Source organism: Sapajus apella, unplaced genomic scaffold (assembly GCF_009761245.1).
Source record: "Sapajus apella isolate SASKATOON/1434 unplaced genomic scaffold, GSC_monkey_1.0 scaffold42, whole genome shotgun sequence".
Taxonomy (NCBI): Eukaryota; Metazoa; Chordata; class Mammalia; order Primates; family Cebidae; genus Sapajus; species Sapajus apella.
Window position 1 is genome coordinate 600,794 of NW_022436982.1, and position 20,724 is coordinate 621,517.

Sequence of the window (20,724 nt, forward strand, 5' to 3'; positions counted from 1 at the left end):
TTTTTTTTTTTTTTTTGAGATGGAGTCTCACTGTGTCACCCAGGCTAGAGTGTAATGGTGCAATCCCAGCTCACTGCAACCTCCACTTCCTGGGTTCAAGTGATTCTCCTGCCTTAGCCTCCCAAGCAGCTAAGGCACCTGCCATCATGCCCAACTAAATTTTGTTTTTGTTGTTTTTTTGAGTCGGAGTCTCCCTCTGTCACCTGATCTGGAGTGCAATGGAACGATCTTGGCTCACTGCAACCTCTGTCTCCCAGTTTCAAGCTATTCTTCAGCCTCAGCCTCCCAAGTACCTGAGATTACAGGCGTGCACCACTGTGTCTGGCTAATTTTTGTATTTTTTAGTATAGACAGGATTTCACCATGTTGGCCAGGCTGATCTTGAACTCCTGACCTCAGGTGATCTGCCTGCCTCGGCCTCCCAAACTGCTGAGATTACGGGTCGTGTGAGCCACCCCATCCAGCCTTAATTTTTGTGTTTTTGTAGAGATGGGGTTTCACCATGTTGTCCAGGCTGATCTTGAACTCCTGACCCCAGGTGATCTGCCCTCTTGGCCTCCCAAAATGCTGTGATTATAGGTGTGAAACACTGCGCCTGGCCAATTTTTATGCTGTTCTCTAAGACACTTCCTTAGAACCATCTTCTAATTCACTAACACTCTGTTTGTCTATGTCCATCTGAGATAATGTCTATCTTGTTTATTGAGGGTTTATTCCCTCAATAACTTACTTTTTTCATTTAGGAAATTATTTTCAGGATATCTAATTGATTTATTATTTTTAATTTTTAAACTTTTCATTTTGAAATAATTTTAGATTTACAGAAGAGTTTCAGAGATAGCATAGTGAATTATTGTATATACTTCACCCAGCTTTCCCTAATATTAACGGTTATGTAGCGTCTTGCATAACTCTGAGACATTTATCAAAAGTAAGAAACTAACTTTGAAAAAGAAAAAAAAAACATAAAAAAAAAATAACAGAAACTAACTTTGATACAATACTATTAACTTTATTCGGATTTCCATAATTTTTCATTAATGTTTTTTTCTGTTCAGAATCCAATCCAGGACACTATGTTGTATCTAGTTGTCAAGTCTCAAATCCATGACCATTTTTCAGTCTTTCATTGTCTCATGACCTTGGCACTTTTTTTTTTTGGTAAGATGGACTCTCATTTTGTCACCCAGGCTGGAGTGCAGTGGTGCAATCTCGGCTCACTGCAACCACCGCCTCCCAGGTTCAAGCGATTCTCCTGCCTCAGCCTCCTGAGTAGCTGGGATTACAGGCACGTGCCACCACACCCTGCTAATTTTTTGTATTTTTAGTAGAGACGGGGTTTCACCATGTTGCCCAGGATGGTCTTGATTTCCTGACTTTGTGATCTACCCGCCTTGGCTTCCCAAAATGCTGGGTTTACAGGTGTGAGCCACCGTGCCCAGTCGATTTTTGTATTTTTAGTAGAGGTAGGGTTTCACCATGTTGGTCAGGCAGGTCTCAAACTCTTGACCTCAAGTGATCCACCCGCCTCAGCCTCCCAAAGTGCTGGGATAACAGGCATAAGCCACTGCACCCGGCCTATATTTCCTATTTTGAATAACCTATGCTCAAACAAACAAAAAATGATAAATAACCTATGCTCAGGATCTGCAAAATATTTCCACAGTAGGTGAAATAATTCCATGCCTCAGAGACCTCTAACATCTCCATGTCATCAGAGAGCCATTTTTGAGGGCTTACCATCTGTGTTTGTTTGTGTCCTATGTCCTCTGGGTCTCTTTCCTTGCTATATTTTTATTATGTTTGTATGAATTAAAATTCCAAATCCTTTTTCTGAACAGAAATATTTTCCTTCTGAGCTCTCCCTTGCCCCTTTGCTAGCAAGGATGGTTAATTAGCTCCAACACATGAAGGGTAGAGTCAAACAGGGAATTGTATTAACATCCGCTTTGTTTGTTCCAGGAAACCTATGCAAATAAACAAGAGAAGATACTGTTTCTAAGCAAGTATAACACAATTCAATTTGCCCAAATCACTTTATAGTATTTCTTGTTTATTCTTCCTGGCAAGACCAAAGCAAGAGAAGGTAACAGATACAGGTCCATTAATGAGCCTCTACCAGCACATTGCATTGTGATGAAATGGTTATAAGGACTGAATTGGAGGAGTGGGGTTAGAGAAGATTGGAACTGTTGGGGTTTTTATTTGAAGGCTACAAAATAGTATAGTTTGAGGGCTGGACACTGTGGCTCACGCCTGTAATATCAGCACATTGGGAGGCCGAGGCATGCAGATAACTTGAGGTGAGGAGTTCAAGACAAGCTTGGCAAACATGGCGAAACCCTGTCTCTACTAAAAATACAAAAATTAGCTGGGCGTGGTGGTGCACACCCGTAACCCCAGGTACTTGGGCAGCTGAGACAGGAGGATAGCTGAACCCAGAAGGTAGAGATTGCAATAAGCCAAGATTGCACCACTGTACTCCAGCCCAAAGCAAGACTCTGTCTCAAAAAATAAAAATAAGCCAAAATAAATACAAGTAAAACAAAATAGTATAGTTCAAAATCAACTTTTTTTTTTTTTTGAGACAGAGTTTCACTCTTGTTACCCAGGCTGGAGTGCAATGGCGCGATCTCGGCTCACCGCAACCTCCGCCTCCTGGGTTCAGGCAATTCTCCTGCCTCAGCCTCCCAAGCAGCTGGGACTACAGGCACGTGCCACCATGCCCAGCTAATTTTTTGTATTTTTAGTAGAGACGGGGTTTCACCATGTTGACCAGGATGGTCTCGATCTCTTGACCTCGTGATCCACCTGCCTCGGCCTCCCAAAGTGCTGGGATTACAGGCTTGAGCCACCGCGCCCCGCCTAAAATCAACTTTTAAAAGAACTAGATGTGGGCCAGGAGTGGTGGCTCATGCCTGTATTCCAACATTAGGAGGCTGACATGGGATGATTGTTTGAGGCCAGGAGTTCAAAATCAGCCTGGGCAATGTAGGGAGACGACATCTCTACAGAAAAGAAAAATTTAAAAAGTGGCTGGGCACAGTGGTATGTGCCTGTAGTTGCTGGAAAGACTGAGGCAAGAAGATCGCTTGAATCCAGGAGTCCCAGACTGCAGTGACTCATAATCATGAAACTGCACTCCAGCCTGAGTGAGAGTGAGAACCTGTATCAAAAAAAAAAAAAAAAAAAAGACCCTATATATGGATATAGCATTTATAGACACAGATATAGGTACATGTGAAAAAGAACTGTAAGACACCACATCAAGATGTATACAATGGCTATCTGCCAGGTGCCATGGCTCATGCCTGTAATCCCAACACTCTGGGGGGGCCAACGCAGTTGGATTGCTTGAGTTCAGGAGTTTGAGACCAACCTGGACAACATGGCAAAACCCATCTCTACAAAAAATATAAAAATTAGCTGGGCATAGTGGTGTGCACCCACAGTCCCAGCTACTTGGGAGGCTGAAGCAGGAAGATCAATTGAGCTCCAGTAAGCTGTGATCAACACCACTATACTCCAACCTGGGTGACAGTATGAGACCCTGTCTCCAAAAAAAAAAAATATATATATATATATATAAATAGCCAGAGTTTTTTGTTCTCAAGGAGCTTACATTCTAACGGGGGAAGACATTAGATAATAACCATACAAATAAATGTAAAATTCTAATTATGATAAGTGCTACAAAGGAGAGACATAATGCTATGAAACTTAATAATGGAGGAGAGGCCAGACATGCTGTCTCATGCCTATAATCCCAGCCCTTTGAGAGGCCAAGATGGGCAGATCACATGAGGCCAGAAGTTCGAAAGCAGGCTGGGCAACATGGGGAAAACTCGTCTCTACTAAAAATACAAAAATTAGCCAAGTGTTGGTGACGCACGCTTGTAGTACCAGCTACTCGGGAGGCTGAGGCAGGAGAATGGCTTCAACCCGGGAAGCAGAGGTTGCAGTGAGCTGAGATCGTGCCATTGCACTCCAGCCTGGGCAACAGAGCGAAAAATCCATCTAAAAAAAAAAAAAGGAAAGGAAAAAGAGATGGAGTCTTCCTGTGTTACCCAGGCTGGTCTTGGACTTCCAGGCTCAAGCAGTCCTCCTGCTACACCTTGTCTCCTAAGTAGCTATGACTACAAGGTGTGAGTCTGACTCCTCTGTATTTTTTCTTCTGACTGCATCCTGCATGATTCTCTGTACTCTTTAGGAGACAATCAGGCTAGGAAGGAGAAAAATTTTTAAACCGTAGTCCTAACCTGGTTACAGAACATTGAATTCATCACTTTGCCCTCAGCACTACAAATGAAACAAAACAAAAATACTCTCTAAACATATGAAAGCTTGGGAATAATCTTTGCCTCTCATCAGTCTCATACCCTGTCCTCATTTCTGCTGATTTTATCTTTTACATGTTATGAGTCTATTCCCATCTCTAAACCACCCAAGTCACCTGTTGCTTGGACCACTTGTGAAGGTCTCTTAGATGGACAAATTCATCTGGCTTCCTAAAAGAACCACTATGGTCTCTTGTTATTCTGTTCTGCATTCTGCAGCTAATTTTTTGAATGCACATTTGATCAAGTTATTCTCATTCTGAGACAGGAGAACAGGGAATCAAGGTAACCAAAAGTTAAGGCATAAGTAAAAGAACAGCAGGTACAGACAGTTCTAGGCAAGATTAGGCAATATACAGGCCACATCCTCGCTCCAGGCCTGCAGTCCCAGCTACTTGGGAGGCTGGGGCAGGAAACTTTCTTGAACTCGGGAGGTAGAGGTTACAGTGAGCTGAGATTGCGCCACTGCACCCCAACCTAGGTGGGAGAGTGAGACTCCATATCAAAACGAAAAAAAAAAAATAAATTTTAGAACATCAGAAGGCTCTCTGAGGTCCCCTGCCAGTTGGTAACTCTGCTTAAGTGTAGTGACCGACTTCTCTTACCATCAATCAGTTGTGCCTGTTTTCAAACTTCATAAACATGAAATTAGGCATTACTAATTACATTTAGGAATTACTGCTTTGGTTGGGCTCAGTATCTCATGTCTGTAATCCCAGCATTTTGGGAGGTCAAGGTGGGAGGATGGCTTAAGCTGAAGTGAACTTCTAGGCAACAAGGTGACACTCCGTCTCCATAAAAAATAAAAAAAGCTAGATGTGGTGGCACATCCATGCCGTGCCACTGCACTCCAGTCTGGACAACAAAGTGAGACCTTGCCTCTCAAAAAATAAAAATAAAAACAGGAATTACTACTTTGTGTTTGATTTTTTTGGAGACAGGGTCTGAATTGTCCAGGCTGGAGTGCAGTGGCATGATCTTGGCTCTCCACCTGCAGCCTCCACCTTCTGGGCTCAAGCTATCCTCCCACCTCAGCCTCCCAACTCCCAAGTAGCTGGAACTACAAGTGCTTGCCACCCCACCCAGCTAATTTTTGTATGTTTTTGTAGAGACAGCGTTTTGCCATGTTGCCTAGGCTGGTCTCAAACTCCTGGGTTCAAGCAATCTGCCTGCCTCAGCCTCCCAAAGTGCTGGGATTATAGGGGTTAGATACTGTGCCCTCCCTCCCTTTCTCCCTCCCTCCCTTCCTTCCTTCCTTCCTTCTTACCTTCCCACCTTCCTACCTTTCTTCCTTCCGTTGCCCAGGCTGGAGTGCAGTGGCACGATCTCAGCACACTGCAACCTCCACCTCCTGGATTCAAGTGATTCTCCTGCCTCAGCCTCCCAAGCAGCTGGGATTACAGGCATGTACCACCACACCCAGTTAATTTTTGTATTTTTAGTAGAGATGGGGTTTCACCATGTTGACCAGGATGGTCTTGATCTCTTGACCTCATGATCTGCCCGCCTTGGCTTCCCAAAGTGCTGGGATTACAGGTGTGAGCCACCGTGCCCAGCCCTTTATTATTTTTTTGTTGGTTTTTTTTTTTTTTTTTTAGATAGGATTTTGCTCTGTCGCCCTGGCTGGAGTCCAGTGGCACGATCTAAGCTCACTGCAACCTCTGCCTCCCAGATGCAAGTGATCCTCCCACCTCAGCTTCCCAAATAGCTGGGACTACAGGCATGCACCACCAGGGCTGGTTAATTTTTGTATTTTTAGTAGAGAAGGGGTTTCACCATGTTGGCCAGACCAGTCTCAAACTCCTGACCTCAAGTGATCCCCCCCACCTTTGCGTCTCAAATTGCTGGGATAAGCCACTGCAACCGCCTACTAGCAGATTTTTGTTTGTTTGTTTGTTTTTTTTTTTTTTTTTGAGACGGAGTTTCGCTATTGTTGCCCAGACTGGAGTGCAATGGCACGATCTCGGCTCACTGCAACCTCCGCCTCCTGGGTTCAAGCAATTCTCCGGCCTCAGCCTCCCGAGTAGCTGGGACTACAGGCACGCACCATCATGCCCAGCTAATTTTTGTATTTTTAGTAGAGACGAGGTTTCACCTTGTTGACCAGGATGGTCTCGATCTCTTGACCTCGTGATCCACCCGCCTGGGCCTCCCAAAGTGCTGGGATTATAGGCGTGAGCCACCGCGCCCGGCCGGTTTGTTTGTTTTTTGGATTTTTTTTTTTTTTTTTTTTTTTGAGAGGGAGTCTTGCTCTGTCGCTCAGGCTGGAGTGCAGTGACATGATCTAGGCCCACTCCAACCTCTGCCTCCTGATTTCAGGCAATTCTCCTGCCTCAGCCTCCCAAGTAGCTGAAATTACCAGTGCCTGCCACCATGCCTGGCTAATTTTTGTATTTTTAGTAGAGACAGGGTTTCACCATGTTGGCCAGGCTGGTCTCAAACTCCTGACCTCAGGTGATCCACCTGCCTTGGCCTCCCAAAGTGCTGGGATTAGAGGCGTGAACCATTGCGCCAGGCTGCAGTCTTTCAAAAGCAATTATGAACTTTAAAATTTCCAAAATTTCTTCTATTAGAAGATTCTTCAAAATTCAAAATTTCTTCTTCTAGAAATAGACTTTCATTCTATTTTATTTGTGTAGAAACGGTGAGCTCTTGGCCAGGTGCAGTGGCTCACACCTGCAATCCAAGCACTTTGGGACACTGGGGCAGATGGATCACCTGAGATCTGGAGTTCGAGACCAGCCTGGCCAACATGGCAAAACCCCATCTCTACTAATACAAAAATTAGCTGGTCGTGGTGGCACACACCTGTAACCCCAGTTACTCAGGAGGCTGAGGCAGGAGAATTGCTTGAACCTGGGAGGCAGAGGTTGCAGTGAGCCAAGACTGTGCCATTGCACTCTCCAGTCTGTGCTACAGAGCAAGGCTCAGTTTCAAAAAAAAAAAAGGAATGGTGAGCTCTGCTATAAGGTGCATTTGGGGATGGTTCCTGGGATGTGAAGATGAAGTAAAGGAACTTTGAGAAAGAGCCTGCAGCAGTGCCCAGTGTGCCACTGGCAGAGGAGACTAGGATCCAAGCACAGTCTGACCCTAGAGATTCTCAAAGGATTCCAAACTCTTGTGCAAGGGCATGTGGGTGATCCAGAGCATTTTGAGGCAAGACATAACTAGAACAGACTCAAAAAAGCAAGCTGACCCACTCCTGGCCCATTCACTATGTGCATATCTCTAAAGGGACAGGCCTGACCAAATAAGATGGAACTGCCTTTCCCAAGACGTTAGCGGTTAGTGGCAGCACTGATGGCAGGAGATCCTGTTTCAATCTGGTCTTTGGTTCAACTAGGAAAACAAATCCAAATCTCCTTGTAGGCAGAACTTCAGATGGGCCAACAGAACTCCCTGGAGGTATGAGACCTGAGGCTTGAAGCCTGAAGGGACCAGCAGGTAACTGGGCACCACAGCCTGAGGCCAACCGGCTCCAAGCAAGAGCATCCTGCTTACTCAGAGGGTTTGTTTGCTTGTGGAAAGTGAAGGCTGACAGTCATATTCCTTCAAGATCTTCCGAAAATGGAGGCAAGGGTGATCCTGATGAAGCCCCCTTGTTTGGTGGCCAATTCCAGCTCTAACTGGACTGGCAAGCCAAAAATGACCACTCTCTTTCCTGTGGTTCAAAATTCTCCTCTAATGGAGACACAACCTGACTCCAAGAGTGAGGCAGGCAGTGACAGATAAGTTACAGCGTGATGCCTACTTCATAAAGCACAAAAGACCCTCTGGTTTAGATGGCAGGTCATGGGAATGGTGAAGGGGAAGGTGACTGAGGGGCTGAAGCAGCTTGTACAGGAGAAAGGACTTGGAGGAGACAGAGCAGAGAATGGAGCCTGAGAGCTACGCAGGGGTGGGAAGAGGGTAGCCAGAGTCCCGTCGGGCGGCCTGGGTTGGTTGTGTAGTTAGAGGCAAAACAAGAATGGGGCCAGGCCCTATAGAGTCAGGGCTGGACCCTCTGGAGTTAACTGGAGGGCATATAGGCTAGGGCGGGGAGGAGCCAAAGGGGAACTCAGCGGTGGTATAAAGTCTGGCCACACTGGCCTGGTTTCCCGACTGGACTTCACCTTGAGGGGTGGGGGTGGTTTCTGCCACACCCCTCACCCCCCTGTCCAGTCCTTGGCGCCAGGGTACGGTTTGTGATAGATTCAGGGAAACGTTTGGTGCTAGATATGGGAGGTAACTGATGGCGGCTACCAGGTTAAGGCCAGCACTATAGGGGATTCCTTCCCCCAGCAGGGCTGGTTGTCCTCACTTCCGGGTGCCTTCAGATGGGCGGGCTGGGGTCGGAGATCAGCGACCAGAAGCCAGATTCTCTTGGCCCCAGCTCGTCCACCTCCAGCGGCTGCCAAACGACCGTTGGAAAAGGTCTGGCGGCGCCCGGGAAACGGTAGGGAACTCTCTGCCAAGCCCTAAATCCCACCCCTCTCGTTCCGGCGGCGTCTCCGTGGCGACGCTGTCGGAAGTGCGGCTGCGCAAAGGTGACGGCGCGCGGGCGAGGGAGGGGGTGTTTTGGTTCTAGCCGCTCGCCGTCCTTCCAGGCTCTGCCGTCGGAAAGCCTGTCGTTCTCGTTTCCCCTTTCCTTTCCCAGCCCCAATCCTTCCTCTCGCTTTCCCTTCTTTCTGCTGCCGCTCCGGGTCCGGGCCATTTTCCGGGCCGGGCGCACTAAGGTGCGCGGCCCCGGGGCCCAGTATATGACCCGCCGTCCTGCTACCCCTCGCTTCCCCCGCCCCATGTGGCTGCGGGGCAGCGGCAGCGCTGTCCACTATGGCCCGGAAAGCAGTTAGCAGGAAGCGGAAAGCGCCCGCCTCGCCGGGAGCTGGGAGCGACGCTCAGGACTCGCAGGTGAGGGCTGAGAGGCCTGGACCTGGGTGATGAGGCCGAGGCACCAGGAGAGACTTAGGGTCCGCAGATCCTGCGAAAGGAATCGGGGTTCAAGGTCTGTAGTCAGAGGCAAAACAAGAATGGGGCCAGGCCCTATAGAGTCAGGACTGGACCCTCTGGAGTTAACTGGAGGGGATATAGGCCAGGGCGGGGAGGAGCCAAAGGGGAACTCAGCAATGGGACATAATCCTCGGGAGGACTGCAGCCATGGATAGGGCTTGAAAAGAAACCAGAATTTTGGTTCCGGAGGAAGGAGAAACCGAAGTTAAGGGAATCTGAAACAAAACCAGCCTCCAAGGAGATATCAGGAGGGGGAGTGAACTCTACCTTCCATGGGCCTTAGGAAGCTGGGATGATTACGTCCCTCCTCGAGGAAGGAAAGAGTCTTCCTATATGTATGCCCAACCCTGAGCTGGGCCTTTTGGATTTGGACCCCAAAAGAAACAACAGTTTCCAGGTATCATCTCTATACTGCCCCCTTTGGAGAGGAAGGCCTTCTTGGACCTAGATGTGGCCTCTGATTTTCCGGGATCTACTATCCCTTTGGTGGTTGAGTTTTCGAATTCTGCAACTGCCTGGAGTGCGGGCATGATGACAGAGGGACGGCCATTGATTCGTGCATCCCTGGAAGACCTGGCTCCTTGGACTGTATCTTCCGTGCTCCACTGGGAGTACAGACTGAGAGGGAGAAGGGAGATGGGTAGAGATGCAGCCCAGATCGATATGGGAAACACTTCACCTCCCATTTCCTTCAATCCTTCACTCCTAAAAGGTCTAGTAAACCTTTTAGCCTGTTCTATTCTGCATTCATTCCCTTGACTTTCAGCCCTTGTAATTCGCATAGGTAAGTTTGACTGTGAGCAACATCTTTTCAATGTTGGAAGAGTTAAGCGACTTACTGGATTGAGATTCTTGTTCCCTTGTGTTTGTAAATCCTACAGTGTGAGTTGTTGGTGATTTCTGTAATACAGTAGGATCCGTTCTAAACAAGAGTGGCCAAAGCCCTGATTTCTAATGTTGCTTTCCACAGTTTGGCTGGGATCACTCGCTTCACAAAAGGAAAAGACTTCCTCCTGTGAAGAGATCCTTGGTATACTACCTGAAGAACCGGGAAGTCAGGCTGCAGAATGAAACCAGCTACTCTCGAGTGTTGCATGGTTATGCAGCACAGCAACTTCCCGGTCTCCTGAAGGAGAGAGAGTTTCAACTTGGGACCCTTAATAAAGTGTTTGCATCTCAGTGGTTGAATCATAGGCAAGTGGTGTGTGGCACAAAATGCAACACGGTAAGTGTCTGGGGGGCTGTGAACTCTCCCCTGGGTCCTGGATATGTTGCTCTACTGGCTCTAGAACCTCTTGCTCTTACTTTTCCCATCTGCTGCTTTTGGGAGGGACTTGCCTTACTCTCCCTTCCATTCCTTCCCGTTGATGACTTTTTCCTCTCTTCTTGTGCTTCTTTTTTCATGCCTACATTTCTTTTCTGATAAGTCTTCAAAGGACTATATTTCTTTAGGCCCTTGCTCTCTGGATGTGCTGCTTCTAGAGGATTGTTTTTTGTTTGTTTTTGCCTCATCTTTTATGCTGGTTTTAAAACCATAGGCCTCAATGGAAAGAGTTAAGAAATGATGTGGCTGGGGGAGGTGGCTCACTCCTGTAATCCCAGCACTTTGGGAGGCCGAGGTGGGTGGATCACGGGTTCAGGAGATCGAGACCATCTTGGCCAACATGGTGAAACCCCATCTCAAAAAAAAATTAAAAAAAAGAAATAATAATGCTCAGAGCATCATTCAGGATACATAATAGTGAAAACAGCCTAAGGACATATGTCAAAGTATTTAAAATAGCACACTTGGCTGCTTTTTAGTGAATAGAATCTAAAAATGTATAAACAAACATGAGAAATACATGGACTGTTTCCTATAAGTAAGGCAGGGAATGTGTGTCTGGCAGTATATTTCAGTGTATAAGCATTTTCTTTTTGGAAAGTAGCCTTTTTAAGAGTGACTAGAAAGACAGGTATAAATGAGTGAAGGTAAGCTTTGTAAGTGACCCAATTATAGGCCGGGATAAAATCAGATAGAGAAAACAATTGGAACAGAGTTCATGAATAGCATGATGTCAGAGGAATGACAAATGAAAAAAAGCAGGGCCTAGGGCCTATGGGTGGGAAATGATTATGCCCAGCCCTCCCTTCGTTTTCACCTCACCCTGTGCAAATAGACAAGTAATGTCATATGGGTGAGTAAATTGACCCTGGACTGAAACACATTTTAGATCATTAAAAGAGAGAAGATTGCTTTAGATCAAAAAAAGTCTTAAGTACTGGGAGAAGTGTCTGTTTATAAAGGGCATAGGCAAAAATTTAAACAGTTTTAAGGAAGGAAATAATACCATGGTGGTTGGTCTGTTTATAAAGGACATACGCAAAATTTTAAACAATTTTGAGGAAGGAAATAATACCATGGTGGTTGGGGCCAAGCTTTCATTTCCTCTTCTGTTGAGAGTGGCTTGTCTTACACAGAAGCCTTTCAAAACTAAGTGGTGGCAACAGGCTTCCACAGAACTTCCCTTTCTTGGTCTCTCCAGCTGCCCACTCATGGTTGAGAACTGTTATCCTTGTCACTTGGAATAGAAAGAGTCTCCTGCTTGGAAGAGTTCATTCCACTCCCCACACATGCATCATACTGTTTAGCCCTGCAAATATTACTGAATTATAAACTGAATTAATCATCATGGTCTCTTGCTTCTTGAATTTATTGACACTATTTTTGAAGGCAAGCATGATACATAATAATTTAACCTACTTTTAATTCCTACCTCTTTCTGTTTTCCTACATCCTCATAACCTAGTGACTGGGGCAAGGGGAGCTGTTTTCATTTTAGAGTTAGCATTTATTTGTATTTGGTTAGCTTCCAGAACCAAAGCACGGAACTAGGAGCAGTGCTCTTCTCTTGAGCTTTGTGACATTGGGTAAATGATTACTTTCTTTGTGCTTTTGTTTTTGAATCTGCAAAATGGGAGTGATAATACCTGGTGCTGAGAAGGTGTCTGCATGCATCTGGGAAATACTCTAAGTTAGCAATATTTTGCTTATTTGGAAGTACTAGCAGCGGTAAAAATGATTCTATAACCTTTTCCCATGATTTGAAGAGAGGAAATTATGTAAATAATTGGAACTGCCTTTGGATAATGTGTGAAGATTTCAGAGGTAGGAGAGATTATTCTCAATAGTAAAGTTTTGATGTAGAATGTCCCACTATTGTGGGCTGACAATCAGACTAGGAGCAGTCATTCAATCCCCAAATTTCTTGGCCCCACTGAGCACAGCAGTAACAGCAAGAATAGCCAACTGTTGTTTTTTTATCATTAATAACAATACAGTCGTTAAAGAAGTAGAGGTGGTATAACCTTAATTAGAACATGGGTCTGGCAGCTGGGATGGGTTAGGTATATTTTTGTGGTTTAGACTTATGCAAATTCAGATTGCCTGCAGAGCCAGACAGAAAAGCTAGGTGAAAGGAAGTTTGTTAGGCACAAGACAGTAAGGAGTAGTAGGGGCTACAAAGAACTACAGAAGGAATTCCTGACTTCAGCCAGCTGATGCCATGTAGGAATTTGGACCTAATGTTAAAAAGATTTTCTTGGCTGGGTACAGTGACTCACGCCTGTAATCCCAGCTCTTTGGAAGGCTCAGGCGGGCGGATCACAAAGTCAGGAGTTCGAGACCAGCCTGGCCAATATGGTGAAACCTCGTCTCCGCTAAAAATACAAAAATTAGCTGGGTGTGGTGGTGGTCGCCTGTAGTCCCAGTTACTTAGGAGACTGAGGCAGGAGAATTGCTTGAACCTGGGAGGTGGAGGTTGCAGTGAGCCAAGATCGTGCCACTGCATTCTAGCCTGGGTGACAGAACAAGACTCATCTCAAAAAAAAAAAAAAAAATTCTTTCATTGGGCGCGGTGGCTCACGCCTGTAATCCCAACACTTTGGGAGGCCAAGGCAGGCAGATCAGCTGAGGTCAGGGGTTCGAGACCAGACTGGCCAACATGGTGAAACCTCATCTCTACAAAAGTACAAAAAAATTAGCCAGGCATGATGGTGGGTGCCTGTAATCCCAACTACTCGGGAGGCTGGGGCAGAAGAATCACTTGAACCTGGGAGGTGGAGATTATAGTGAGCTGAGATCTTGCCATTGCGCTCCAGCCTGGGTGACAGAGCGAGACTCCATCTCAAAAAAAAAAATTTTCTTTCTCTTTTTTTTTTTAATTTTAATTTTATTTAATTTTATTATTTTAAAGACAGGGTTTCACCATGTTGGTCAGGCTGGTCTTGAACTCCCGACCTCAGGTGATCTGCCCACCTTGGCCTCCAAAGTGCTTGGATTACAGGCGTGAGCCACCACTCCCAGCCTCTCTTTTTTAAAGAGAAGCTGGAAATCAGATTTTTTTTTCTTAATATTTCTTTTTTTTATACTTTGGGCTCTGGGGTAAATGTGCACATCCTGCATCCTGCAGGATTGTTGCCCAAAATCAGAATTTTTATGAGGCAAGTATTAACAGTTTATGAGGAATATTGAAAATCTAGTATGACAGGAGCTTTAGGTGTCTAGAAAACTGTAAGATTTGCACCTCACAGTTGCCTTTTTCATCAATTAGTTGAATGAAGCTCGGCAGAGAGTAAGGATTGAATTTAGTCATTTGGCAGGCGTTTATATAGAAGGAATTACTGAAATTGTTACATTACCATGGGGAGAGTAGAGAAGGCATTCCTGGCTTGAGTTGTATAAACTTTCCCTAAAATTGCAAAGTTTTGATTATATGTATACTTTGGTTAAGATTGTTGGGGGGGTGGTGTGGGAAGTAGTTCTTAGTTTTTGTCCTTAGATTTTCAAAGACAGTGCTATGAGCCAAAAATGGTTAAGAACCACTGATATTGACAGATAAGCTAAGGACAGAACCTTGAAAAACGTACATGTAGAGGGCAAGAAGAACTGCTTGCTGTGGAGGAGCAGGGAACTCAGGAAAACCAGGGGACTACAGAAAAGAATTCAAGAAAGGAGGACTCTTGAACGGGGTGAGGGTGGGGTGTGAGTTGAGGAGAAGGATGGTGATAGGCAGAGTGATGATGTACACAGTTTGAGGTATTTAATTTTAGACATGAACTCTTCCCATTGTCAACACTCTCCAGCCAAAGACTGCCAGGGACCCACCTGTAGCAGAACAAGTCAGATACAGCTCTTTGTTGTACCTAGGAGAACCTAAACCATAGGGGATCGAGGGCCCTCTCAGTAAGAATTCTGGAAAGGAGTTACAACACTGAGCCAGGTTAAAGGGATGTTTGATCTTTTTGTGGTTTAGGCAGTGTTCTTGTTTTGGTCTGTGTTTAGATATGATTACAGAGTGGTCTTGTTTTGTCTTTATCACAGTTACAGAGTGGCCTTGTCTGATGTTGATATTCTCTGAAATTATTATTATTATTATTATTTTTTTGAGACAGAGTTTCACTCATGTTACCCAGGCTGGAGTGCAATGGCGCGATCTCGGCTCACCGCAACCTCCGCCTCCTGGGTTCAGGCAATTCTCCTGCCTCAGCCTCCTGAGTAGCTGGGATTACAGGCACGCACCACCATGCCCAGCTAATTTTTTGTATTTTTGGTAGAGACGGGGTTTCACCATGTTGACCAGGATGGTCTCAATCTCTTGACCTCGTGATCCACCCGCCTCGGCCTCCCAAAGTGCTGGGATTACAGGCTTGAGCCACCGCGCCCGGCCTGAAATTATTTATTTACACTGGGATAACAAGGCCTACCTAAGAGTATCAGGCTAACCCTGGTTGTCAGGGTTGCTTTGTTCTTTTTTTTTTTTTGGACAGTCTCACTGTGCCACCCAGGCTGGAGTGCAGTGGCACATTCTTGGCTCACTGTAACCTGTCTCCTGGGTTCAAGCAGTTCTCATGCCTCAGCCTCCCAAGTAGCTGGGACTACAGGCATGTGCCACCATGGCTGACTAATTTTTGTATTTTTAGTAGAGATGGGGTTTCACCATGCTGGCCAGGGTGGTCTCAAACTCCTGACCTCATGTAATCTGCCCACTTCAGCCTCCCAAAGTGCTGGGATTACAGACGTGAGCCACTTTGTTCTTTTCCAAGACAGGGTTTTGCAGGGTAGAGTACAGTGGTGCAATCATGGCTCATAGCAGCTTCAAATTCCCGGGCTCAAGGGATCCTCCTGCCCCAGGATCCTGAGTAGCTGGGACTATACCACATGCCATCATACCTGGCAATTTGTTTTTTTTTTTGAGACGGAGTTTCCTTCTTGTTGCCCGGGCTGGAGTGCAATGGTGCCATCTCAACTCACTGAAACTTCCACCTCCCAGGTTCAAATGATTCTCCTGCCTCAGCCTCCCTAGTAGCTGGGATTATAGGTGTCCACTACCATGCCTAGCTAATTTTTTGTAAAGATGGGGTTTCACCATGTTGGCCAGGTGAGTCTGGAACTCCTCACCTCAGGTGATCCACCCACCTCGGCCTCCTGAAGTGCTGGGATTACAGGCATGAGCCACTGTGCCTGGCCTCTATCTGGCTATTTAAACAAATTTTTTATTTTATTTTATAGAGACAGGGTTTTGTTTTGTTTCCCAGGCTGGTTTCAAACTTTCGGGCTCAAGTGATTCTTCTACCCTGACCTCCTATAGTGCTGGGATTACAGGCATGAGCCACTGAGGCTGACCAGGGTTGCTTTGTTGTGTGTGTTTGAGACAGAGTCTTGCTCTGTCACCCAGGCTGGAGTGCACTGGTGCGATCTTGGCTCACTGCAACTTCTGCCTTGCGGGTTCCAGTGATTCTTCTGCCTCAGCCTCCCGAGTAGCTGGGAGTACAGGTGTGCACCACTATGCCCGGCTAATTTTTTTTTCTTTTTTGTAGAGACGGAGTTTCACTCTGTCGCCCAGGCTAGAGTGCAGTGGTGTGATCTTGACTCACTGTCCTCTGCCTCTCGGGTTCAAGCAATTCTCCTGCCTCGGTGTCCCAAGTAGCTGGGACTATAGGCGCACCCCACCACACCTGGCTAATTTCCTTTTTATTTAGCAGAGACGGGGTTTCACCATGTTGCCCAGCCTGGTCTTGAACTCCTGAGCTCAGGCAGTCTGCCTGCCTTGGCCTCCCAAAGTGCTAGGATTACAGGTGTGAACCACTGCACCCGGCCTAATTTTTGTATTTTTTTAGTAGATATGGGGTTTCATCATACTAGCCAGGCTGGTCTCAGATTCCTGGCCCCATGATCTGCCCACCTTGGCCTCTCAAAGTGCTGGGATTGCTTTTTTCTTTTTCACTATCTCCCAAAGCAATGGGTAGAGATACACTGCTGACTTCATAGATGGACTTTGTGAATCATAATGAAGCAGACAAATGAGTTTTTGGATGCTATTAATATTGACCAGATGAGAAGAGAACTTTGAGGTAGTGTAATTTCAGAGCTGGGGTAGAGTGGTAGGCACCAGGGTTGAGAAAATAGCTGTAAGGTTATGTCTGAGTTTGCATACTCAGATTCCTGAAATCATAGGGAATATGAAAGTCAGTTTGAGACACAAGGAAGCAAAATTATTAAGTATGGGTTTGCTCTGGACAGATTTTTATTCAGTTCGCTTTGTCTTACTATTTTATTTTCCCAAAGGGATACAACCTTTTAGAAAATGCTTTAGGGGACTGGGCGTGGTGACTCACTTCTGTAATCCCTGTACTTTGGGAGGCTGAGGCAGGCAGATTACTTGAGGTCAGGAGTTCGAAACCAGCCTGGTCAGCATAGCAAAAAACCGACTCTACTAAAAATAAAAAAATAAAATAAAAATTAGCCTGGCGTGGTGGTGCACACCTATGTTCCCAGCCACTCGGAAAGCTAAGGCCCAAGAATCGTTTGAACCTGGAAGGCAGAAGTTGCAGTAAGCCAAGATCATGCCACTGCACCCAAGCCTGTGCAACAGGGTGATACTCCGTCTCAGAAAAAATAAAGAAAAAAAATGCTTTAGGCTGGCACAGTGGTTTATGCCTGTAAATCCCAGCACTTTCGGAGGACGAGGTAGCTGGATTGCTTGAGCCTAGGAGTTCGAGACCAGCCTGAGTAACATAGTGAAACCCCGTCTCTTCCAAAAATACAAAAATTAGCCAGGCATGGTGGTACACACTTGTAGTCCCAGCTGCTTGGGAGGCTGAGGTCGGAGGATCAACTGAGCCTGGGAATTTGATGCTACAGTGAGCCGTGATCATGCCACTGCACTCGTCTGAGCAAAATAGACCCTGTCTCTCTCTCTCTCTTTTTTTTTTTTTTTTTGAGACGGAGTCTTGCTCTGCTGCCCAGACTGGAGTACAGTGGCACGATCTTGGCTCACTGCAACCTCCACCTCCTGGATTTAAGCACTTCTCTGTCTCAGCCTTCTGAGTAGCTGGGATTCCTGGTGCGTGCCACTACACCTGGGTAATTTTTGTATTTTTAGTAGAGATGGGGTTTCACCATCTTGGCCAGGCTGGTTTTGAACTCCTGACGTTGTGATCCACCCGCCTCGGCCTCCCAAAGTGCTGGGATTACAGGCTTGAGCCACCGCGCCCGGCCAGACTTTGTCTTTTAAAAAAATTTACATTTATATCAACAAATTTGATTAAGTCATTTTTGTTATATATTTGAGGTCAGAGATTTGTGAGTTGAGTCTCAGCTCTATCTTGTTAGTTTTCTCTCCTTTGACAAGCCAGATGTCTTCTCCAAGGCCTTTTTTCTCTCACCTTTAGAATGGAGAGAGTAGTTTATATGTATAGAAGGAAGCCAGAAAAAAACAAAACAGAGAGAGTAGTACCTGCCCAGCAGAGTCATGAAGAAGATTAAATTAAATAAGATGTCGATTAGCACAGTGCCTGGAAAAATAAGTGCTTAGTAAGTTGTTGATATAATTAACAGTAATGGTTGCTGGAGGAGGAAGAGGTGATGGTGGATTGATGGCTCTAGGCTTTTGATATATTTCTGGCCAAATTCACTATTTAAGAAGTGAGCTTTCTCTATCCTGTAAATGGCTGCTTTCTGTATGCCAGGCACATTTCAGATACCTTAAACATTTTAAAATAATTCATGGGCCAGGCATGGTGGCTCACGCTTATAATCCCAGCACTTTGGGAGACTGAGGCAGGCAGATCACAAGGTCAGGAGTTCGAGACCAGCCTGGCCAACATGGTGAAACCCGATCTCTAAAAATACAAAAATTAGCTCTGCATGGTGGCGGGTGGGCACCTGTGATCCTAGCTACTCGAGAGGCTGAGGCAGGAGAATCTCTTGAACCCGGGAGGTGGAGATTGCAGTGAGCTGAGATTGTGCCATTGCATTCTAGCCTGAAGTGGTACCCAGTTCTCATAAGGCTGTAGTAGAACAGCTACATACATACATACATTGCCACCAAAACTTAAAAAAATTTTTTTTTTTGTTAGTAGAAACAGGGTTTCACCATATTGGCGAGGCTGGTCTCAAACTCCAGACCTTGTGATCCGCCTGCCTCAGCCTCCCAAAGTGCTGGGATTACAGGCGTGAGCCACTGCGCCTGGCCAAAAAAAATGTTTTTTGATTTAATTTGAGACCAAATTTTGCTCTGTCACAGGCCGGAGTGCAGTGTCACAATCTCAGGACACTGCAACCTCAGCCTCCAGAGCTCAAGCAGTCTTCCTACCTCTGCCTCCCAAATAGCTGGAACCACAACCAAAATTAAAAAAAAATACTTCAGAAGTACACATTGACCAGGCATAGTGGCTCATGACTGTAATCCAGCACTTTGGGAAGCTGAGGCAGGAAGATCATTTGAGCCTAGGGGTTCAAGACCAGCCTGGACAATGTAGTGAGACCCCCATCTTTACAAAAAATTTAAGAATTAGCTGGATATGGTGGCTTGTGCCTGTGGTCTCAGCTACTTAAGAGGCTGAAGTGGGGGATGGCTTGAGTCTGCGAAGTCCAGGCTGCAGTGAAATGGGATTACACCACTGCATTCTAGCCTGGGTGACAGAGCATGACCTTGTCTCAAAAAAAAAAAAAAAAGTACATAGTATTTGTTGAAAGAAGAGCCTAAAAATGGTATACCTTTTCACCTAAGATGTTAACACCTGAGAATTTATACAAAGGAAAAGTCTTTTTTAACACGTTAATCATCAGAAGCTGCTTAATCTAAATACTAACAATTGAATACTTAAGTAAATTGTGATAAATCAAATCTGCATAGTATTATGTAGGCATTAACATAATTATGGAGACAAAGGTGCAAAGCATTCAAAATATTTAATGAAATGAGATACAAAATCCTATCTCTGCTGATAATAGCTGTGCACAATTATAATATATGTGATCAAAGACTAAACAGGAATCTATCTGACAAACGAAAAACAGATTTTAAGAGAGGATTCTGAGTGATCTTTCTTGCATTTTAAATTTCTTTTTTTTTTTTTTTTTTTTTTGAGACAGAGTTTCGCTCTTGTTACCCAGGCTGGAGTGCAATGGCGCGATCTCGGCTCACCGCAACCTCCGCCTCCTGGGTTCAGGCAATTCTCCTGCCTCAGCCTCCTGAGTAGCTGGGATTACAGACACGTGCCACCATGCCCAGCTAAGTTTTTGTATTTTTAGTAGAGACGGGGTTTCACCATGTTGACCAGGATGGTCTCGATCTGTTGACCTCGTGATCCACCCGCCTTGGCCTCCCAAAGTGCTGGGATTACAGGCTTGAGCCACCGCGCCCGGCCCTTAAATTTCTATATTGTTAATAAAGTATTGTTTGTACAGTAAACCCTCATCTCTTAAAATTATTGTTTCAGCTAGATGAACCTTGCGTTTTCTTTTTTTTTTTTTGAGACGGAGTCTTGCTCTGTCGCCAGGCTGGAGTGCAGTGGCGCAATCTCAGTTCACTGCAGCCTCCGCCTCCTGGGTTCAAACGATTCTTCTGCCTCAGCCTCCCAAGTAGCTGGGACCACAGGTGCGTGCCACCACGCTCGGCTAATTTTTGTATTTTTAGTAGAGACAGGGTTCCACTGTGACCAGGATGGTCTCAATTTCTTGACCTTGTGATCCGCCTGCCTCGGCCTCCCAAAGTGCTGGGATTACAGGCATGAGCCACCACGCCCAGCCAAATCTTGCGTTTTCTTATCCTAAAATGATGATGAGAAGAACTGAAGTAAGGGCTCAAAAATACAGTGGTAGAATATGCAACAAAAGGTGTCGCTTCTTTCAGTCACACAGTGAGTTTTTTGGAGCTCAAAAAAGCCCCTGGAGAGGGCTCTTGATTCTCAGTGGCCAAATACCCAACCATGTGGTCCTCAAGTCTTTTTTTTTTTTTTTTTTTTTTTCCCCCAAACTACTTACCCCGCCTGGTCCTCAAGTCTTAATGCTGTTATGTTCAGGAAGTAAGTTGTGAGAGAAGAGAGATTATATTATCTTTTTTTTTTTTTTTTT

General features: G+C 45.6%; 1 protein-coding gene across 1 annotated transcript in view; it reads left to right on the forward strand.

Moving 5' to 3' along the window:
• The first annotated feature begins 8,831 nt into the window (after positions 1–8,831).
• Positions 8,832–20,724, forward strand: part of DCAF12 (DDB1 and CUL4 associated factor 12) — a 41,710-nt gene continuing 29,817 nt past the window's right edge. Inside the window, exons 1-2 of the mRNA XM_032300020.1 lie at positions 8,832–9,227; positions 10,297–10,551. Of these exons, the coding sequence (XP_032155911.1) occupies positions 9,150–9,227; positions 10,297–10,551 (333 nt within the window). The 5' untranslated portion in view covers positions 8,832–9,149. The remainder of the gene's footprint in view (positions 9,228–10,296; positions 10,552–20,724) is intronic.